At 49.8% G+C, this 7,431-nt stretch overlaps 1 protein-coding gene across 1 annotated transcript in view; it reads left to right on the top strand.

The window, feature by feature from the left end:
- Positions 1-7,431, top strand: part of RHOQ (ras homolog family member Q) — a 33,706-nt gene that overhangs the window by 1,983 nt on the left and 24,292 nt on the right. The window contains exon 2 of the mRNA XM_023746102.1: positions 503-594. Within this exon, the coding sequence (XP_023601870.1) occupies positions 503-594 (92 nt within the window). The remainder of the gene's footprint in view (positions 1-502; positions 595-7,431) is intronic.

Below are 7,431 nucleotides of genomic sequence, written 5' to 3'. Positions count from 1 at the left end.
TTTGGAACAACTTTGCGGAGCCCCCTCGCCGCCTCCCCTGAGCGCTCTCTCCACCCTTTCCCGCGCGGCCTTCTCCGGGCGCCAGCCCCACCCCCAGGCTTTTCCTCCGGCCACCCCTTTGCGGGCAGATGGGACCCCTCTTCCTACCCCCCACTCCCCGCCCTGCGCACTCAGTGCCAGCTCCCCGCACTTCCCAACCCCCCTTGGCGTCCTGGACCAACCTCCTTGACCTTCCCAACCACCGCCTCCCCTACTGCCCCAAGCCCCCGGGAAAACATTTGGGGGGCCGGGCGGGAGACACGGGTCTTCGGGACTTGGGAGAAGGGAGTAGGCTGTAGCTGGGGGGTCCATCGCACCCCCACCTCACGCCACTTCAGAGTGAGCCGGGCACTAGGGAAAAGGGGTGACATCTCCCTTCCAGCGCCCTCCTGCTTCCAGCTGGGTTGGGAGTGGAAGGTCCTGGTGGGAATCGAAATTGCCCCAGCGTCTAAGTAATTGTGAGCTTTTCTCCCCGCCCCCACTTCTGCCCCTGCAGTCAGCGTCACCGTTGGGGGCAAGCAGTACCTCCTGGGACTCTATGACACGGCCGGACAGGTGAGTGTCTTGGCCCCTGGCCTACACCCCCTTCCCTTTCTAGGTTCAGGGTGCTTGCGAAGGGCTTTTGGAAACTGAGGTGTCTAAGGAGGGAGGGCGTGTCTGCGAGGGGTTGCTCTGGATCGTCTTTATTTCTTTTTTTCAAGTCAGCAAATTGGGAAAAGGGAAAAAACCCAACAACAAACCCCAGACCAGCCCACCCCATGTGAACGCCTGGGCTGTGAAAGTTTTTGCTTGTGTGTGTGCCTTCTGTGTGGTGCCTGGTGTGTGGGTCCCAACTCCTGTTGCAAAGTGGCAGCAGCCAATCGTGAAGCGCCCTTATTTTTGGTTGCAGATGCCCAGGTCTCCCCCTCACAGCTTCTGTCTGGTCCCTCATTGGTGAGTGGCCTGCCTGCCGGAGGAGCCTGATTGGTGGAAAATGGCATCATCTAATATGATGGGAAGGCATTTGGTCCTGGTTATGTTTATTACAACATCACTGCACTCTGGGACTGGAGTCCCTGAAAACATAATTTGTGGTGTTACCAGGGGACCACAGGGAAAAAAAGAAAAGAAACAACAACCTTTTAGCCGCTCCCTGGGGCTGGGAGGGGCTGGAAGGGTTAGGAGTTCAGTGTGAATCTTGGAAGAAGGACTTCATTTATTTTGCCTAGGAAGGCCAGGTGACTAGCTTTTTTTTTCTGGGAGAGATTATTTTGTAGAAAGGAAATGCACACTTCTCCTGGCAGCCTCTGACCATTATTTGCAAACTAGAGGTGTCTCCTAAAGGTTTAAGGTCTCCTCTCTTCCTCTGACCCAGCTCTACCCTCTTCCCAGACCCACTATTGCTGTGGGGCTAGATTGTATGATGAAGTTTTGCAGAATCCAGCCCTGTGATTAGATCTGAAGACTCAAGCAGAAGTTTCCACATGTCATGCAGACTTGGGTCCTTGAGGTCATGGCGAGAGTCTTTGGGGGATGCTCAGTAGTAGCTTTCTTACCTGTAAAAGGGGGGCTTAGCACCAGGTCTGGCACATAGTAGGTAGGTGCTCAATAAAGGGGAGCTGTTCTTTGTGGCTTTTCTAGTTTTGGATTTCAGAATTGTGGTACCAGGTTAGAATCTGAAAAATGTCTTGTTTGGGGGGTTCCTTGATGTGACCTCTGGTTTCTAAACTGTCACGTTAGAGAAGCATCTGAGGGTTGAGAAACGGTTGCAGTGGGAGGTGCCTGAGGCTGCCCCCTTTATCCAAACCAAGTCAGTACAACCAGGTCTTCTGGGCCCCTTTTGGTTGCTTGCCTGGTTGTTATTCTTTCTAGCTATCAGAATGCATGGAGACCAACTTTTAAGCAGTGCACTTTACTTTTAAACAACAAGTTAAAATTATTGGTTGAAAGGAGTCAGGTTTTAAAATATGGTCTCTATTTTTAACTTATGTCACTACCCCTTCTTTCGTTTTTTCTTTTACTTGTCACCACGACGTTTTGTTTTGTTTTGTTTTGTTTTGTTTTTGTTTTGTTTTTTACCACGGTCCCTATTCAACAGGACGTGTATATGTCAGAGCTGTTCTGTGCACGTTCAAACCCAACTAATATTTACTGAGTTGCTTCTATATATCGGGCATGGGGTGACCACTTGCAAATATTATTATGTTTTCTTCACAAAACAACCTTATGAGGTAGGTGATGTTTCATCTTTGCTGATGAGGAAACTGGGACTCAGAGAGGTGAGGTTGCTGACCTAAGGTCACAGCTCCTGAGAGGCCTTTCTTTGTTTAGGACATGGGTCTGACTCTGTCCTACTTGAGGCAGAAAGCCATGGGAGGTGCCGAGATACCACCTGGGTTGATTGAATTGCTTATGTGTCTGTAGACATGGTATTTGGAATTTTTAAAAATATATATTTTTATTGATTTCAGAGAGGAAGGGTGAAGGAAAGAGAGAGATAGAAACATCAATGAATGAGAGAGAATCGTTGATCAGCTGCCCCCAACATACCCCCTGCTGAGAATCGAGCCCACAACCTAGACATGTGCCCTGACTGGGAATCGAACCACGACCTCCTGGTTCATAGGTCAACGCTCAACCACTGAGCCACACTGGCTGGGAGTATTTGAAATCTTCACAGCCATTTTCTGAGTGGGGCTGTATGCCACCTTTACAGAGAATAGAGAACCCCGATCCAAAAAGTCACTCCAAATTAGGGCCCACTCACAAAATCAGGGCTTTCCATATGTCATCATAATTGCTGTTTCCTATAGAGATTGTAAGATATATATCAAGTTGGGGGGGGGTCAACCTATTAGTGAGGTTCAAATATTAATGTTTTTGCCCAGTGGGTGGGACACCTCCTCTGTTGGTCAAGTTGGTGTTTCTCCCAATGTCTGAGACTTTTGTTTTTGCATCAAAGTTAGTGATAATTCATCTTTCAGCATCTAAGGATGTATTACTACTGTAATATGCAATCTTAGCAAAGTAATCACCAGTGAGATTAAATGGCAAGTGCCTATGGTGTACCTAGCGCTGTGCTAAGCACCTGGCAGGTCAAAAGAATAAGTTTATGAGAAGGATCTGCCATGACTGATGACAGCATAGGGGCAAGTGTCTGGATCAGATGCCTGTTTATGCATGTTATGTAGGAGATTTCAATGTTGTATTTGGTCATTAAGACCCCATGCCTCTATGAATATGTATCAGGTTAATCTTAAATAATGATAAACACATGCACGCATACACACACACACACACACACACACACACACGAGAATTTTTAAGCCTGATGGGCAGTAGAGGACAGGCCATGGGCTTTGAAACCAAAGGGGGCTCAGATCTCTCTCCCTTGCTCTACTAGTCATGTGATTCTAGCTAAGTTATTTTCCTTCTTTGTAATCTAGTAAAAATGTGGATAATTAGACTCTATGCTGCAGTGTTTTAGGCCAGCTTATATTGTTAATGTATGTAAATTTCTTCACTCATAGTAGATGTATAACATATTATGACAGATTATCATATTCCACCCTGGGCAGCTTTGTGGGCGGAGGGGATTGCAGGTGGAAGAGGACAGTGGATTATGCCTGGAGTTGATAGCAATCCCACTAGGATTCCAGATCCTATCCTGTTCTCAGCAGAGGTGTGGATCCAGCTTTGCACTTTATGATTCCCACAGCCCCCATCATGGACCGACCCACGGACACAGTCGAGTGCTCCCTGCTCTAAGTGCCCTGTTGTGTCATATGGTTTTCTTTCCGAATCAGAGCCTGCACCCTCGGTGATGTAAAAGAAACTCTTAGAAAAACTAAGAGTTCAGTGTAGAATTTGAGAAAAAAGTGGGTTGTGTAGGTTTCGGTTGCTTCTACTTTGGGAGACAAAATGGGATGAGGAAGAAGCTCACAGCACTGGAAACAGATGCTTTCCCTCATGCACATGGGCGCTCACTGTATTTGAATAACAGCAACACTACCTCCCTCTGGTTGGAACTTGTAGTCTGTGTACTTAATTCTTCTTGGTCTCGGACCCCAGTGAAATTCAAAGCCGTAAGCAAACATTTGCCCAATTTATGTATTAGGGAACTCAAGAGATGACTACAGGTATACCTTATTTCATCGCACTTTGCTTTATTGCACTTCCCAGAGGTTGCACTTTTTTACAAATGGAAGGCAAGGCCCTCCACCAGCAAAGGTTACAGCTCATTGTATTGTGGTGGTCTGGACCTGAACCCACAGTATCTCTGAGGTATGCCTATAGTAGATGACCTTTTGCCTTCCAGAGCAGGCTGCTTCCTCTGTTGACCTCTGCTGAGACCTCTGAGAGACAGAGAGAGAGGAAGAGGAAGAAATACGAATGTGAGTGTGTTGGCCAGTATTGGTCCCCATCACATTTTCTGCCTGGGGACATCCCTCGACATCCCCAACACACTCACTGGCATTCCTGCTAACGGGAAGCCCCCTCTCCTGGCCAAGCCCCTGGGTGGTCCAGGAGCAGCTGACATTTGACTGCCTAGCATTTTGGAGTGGAAGTTGAGGCCAGGGCCTTCCTCCTCACTGGTGCCTTGTGCAGGGGTCTGGCTTCCGGCCCGGGGCTCTGTGCAGCTTCTCCTTTCTTGCTTGGCTTTCGGGATCAGCGTAGGCTCTGCAGCAGCCCCACTGTCTGCTCAGGGAGGGGCTGAAGAGGCGAGATTTTCCCTCTGCCTCTGCACTGTTTGGAAGCACATGGGAAGTGGGAAGAGCTCTTGCTCCCTGTGCAGCTGAGAGGTGGGGACCTGATTGGCAAGCTGCTCTTGAGCTTCTGGCTCCAGGCTGATCTCTTAATCCTTGGCAGGAAGGCAGAACTTGATACCCTGAAGAGAGAGGACTGACGCCCAGTTTATCCCAGGCCCTGGAATACCCACACTCTGGAGGGTGCGTTGGGGGTGAGTTTGGGTTCTCTAGAGTGCCAGATTTAGCCACTGCCTCTGTGTGTGGAAGTCTATATGTGTGCTTTTGGGCGTGCCATTGCTATGTCTGTTAACTTCAACGCATACAAGTTTAAGGGCACATCCATGAGAGCTATAAATACCCTTAATTCAGATGTTGCTTGGGGTTGCTTTTTTAGTGACAAGCCAGATCTGTTTCTCTCCTAACATAGCCTAGCATCTGTGGCTGCCCTGCAAGCCCTCTGGGCACCCAGGGAAGCACTTCCCCACCAGAAGGGAATCTCCCTGGGAGGCAGCCTCAGAATTCCCCGCCAGGCCCCGCCTTCTGCATTTCCTGGGGCAGCCCCCAAGGGCCCTGTGTAATGGGAAGGGGGAAAGGGGAGGGCCAGGGCTCCTCCCACCTTTAGGCTCTGTTCCTCACTCTATCTTCCCAGGTAGACTTTTCCCAGATGAGGAAATTGGGCTGACAGAAAGCAGAGATGTGATTAGGAAAAAAGTTTTCTTTACTTTGGAAAAGGCCTGCGGGGAATATCAGTCGGGCGTAGGAAATGCCCTCTCATGTCACCCAGGCTCCAGGTGCCTGCAGCCCCACGTTCTATCCATGAGGGGCCCAGGGAGCAGGGTTTAGGAGGAGCCACAGGGTTCCTCCCAGACATCAGCTGCAACAGGTGGGATGCTGGCACTAAGCATCCTGGTTTCCCTTAGTAACCTACTGTAGATTTGTCATCTGTGCATTTTGCTAACCTTTTTAGAAGCTATTTATATCTCCAGCCTGCAGCACGTCACATGGAATGCTGGCTTCCTTCTCTGCTGGGAAGGTGGACGGCCTTTGTTGACTCCAAAGCCTTTGCAGCGACTGAATGCCCTGTGTTTCCCTCTCCTGGGACTCGGATGTGGGTTTGGGATGTGCCAGCTCAGGCAGGCAGCAGCGACCTCAGGGTGGGGCAGTCCCATCAGATCTGATTGGTTTCTCTTTGTGCCTCCCGTCCCCTTCCTGACTCTTTGGTCCATCTGGTTTCTCCACTTCTGCCAGGATTCTCTTGAGGTTTGGTGACATTTACACACTCTGGGAACCAAAGTTTCCCAGCAGGTGTATCAGGAATGGGTGTTACAGGTGTGCCGCAGGGGGTGGGGCACTGTGCCATTCTCAGTGTGTGCCCGGGTATCAGAAAGGTGGGGAGCACTGCTGTAAAGCTCCTGGGTCAGAGGCCTAATGGAGAGCTGGGTTTTTTGCGATTTTGTTGTGGAATTTGGGGTTTCAGTATTAAAAGGAAACAAAACAAAGCAGCTCTCCAGGGGGTATCGGTTTCTAGCAATGACACACGTGTTAGCAGCAGCAGTTCCTACCAAGAGGCCTCCGATGCAGAAGAGCAATACTGCAAGGAGGAGACAAGAGAAGCAGTTACACAGAAACAAAACCAAGGACCACACATGTCTTTTTAAAGAAACTGAAATTCGTGAGCCTCTGCTGAATTTCCTTTCACTCGGAGGGGCTTGGTTTTGCCCTCATTTGGCAAAGTAGGGGTCAAGGAGCAGCTTTCCTGGCCCTCAGCAGTTCGCTCTTCCTTTTTTCTTTTTAGTTTCGGGCAGGCAGTTGCTTTGCTTGAGGAAGTGAGGGGACACCCAGCCAGGGAGGCTGCATGGGGTGGCAGGATGGCTATGGCTGGGCCATCAGAGCTCCCCCAGGTCTCCCAGCTCCCCCAGTAGAGATCTCCCAGCTCCACCGCCTGCAGCACCTCCTGGCCGGTTCTTGCTCTCCGGAAGCTCCATGGGGACAGACCACTGTGTCTGTTTTTCTCCGCCACATTTCCAGTACTTGGCCCAGAACCTGGGGCATGGAAGGCATACATCAGATATTCCTTAGATTGAGTTGATTCTCATTTGGCTGTCAACTCATTTTTGCTACAAGGTTAACCAAAGACTAAGGTTATGGCTATTAGAGAATAATTTCGGGCACAACCCCTTTCTTGAAAAAAAAAAAAAAAAAAAGCTTTGTTAACCCAATAGTAGGCTGGAAGGTTAAAAGGAGTGACGGTATGGAGGTGTGCAGCAGGCCATCAATTTCATCCCCACCCAGAACCTGCGTGTATGTTCACCAGTGGGTCCATCCCCCAGAGCTGTCTCTCAGGCTCAGGCCTCTGCATCTCAGGTCTCAGGTCTCCTGGGGAGGAGGCAGCTTGGCAGTGATGGATTCCTGTGGGATTTAGATCCTCCAGATTCGTGGTCAGCAAACCGCGGCTCGCGAGCCACATGCGGCTCTTTGGCCCCTTGAGTGTGGCTCTTCCACAAAATACCACGTGTGGGCGCGCACGTACAGTGCAATTGAAACTTCGTGGCCCATGCGCAGAAGTCGGTCATATAGCGCTTGAAACCACTTTTTGGAGGGAGCGACTTGGGACTTGGTAAGTCGACACAAGAGAAAATAACGATAGTGCACAGCGCCTCGAGTG

Source organism: Myotis lucifugus, unplaced genomic scaffold, assembly GCF_000147115.1.
Source record: "Myotis lucifugus unplaced genomic scaffold, Myoluc2.0 scaffold_6, whole genome shotgun sequence".
Lineage (NCBI taxonomy): Eukaryota > Metazoa > Chordata > Mammalia > Chiroptera > Vespertilionidae > Myotis > Myotis lucifugus.
This window is presented reverse-complemented; position numbering and strand designations above follow the sequence as displayed.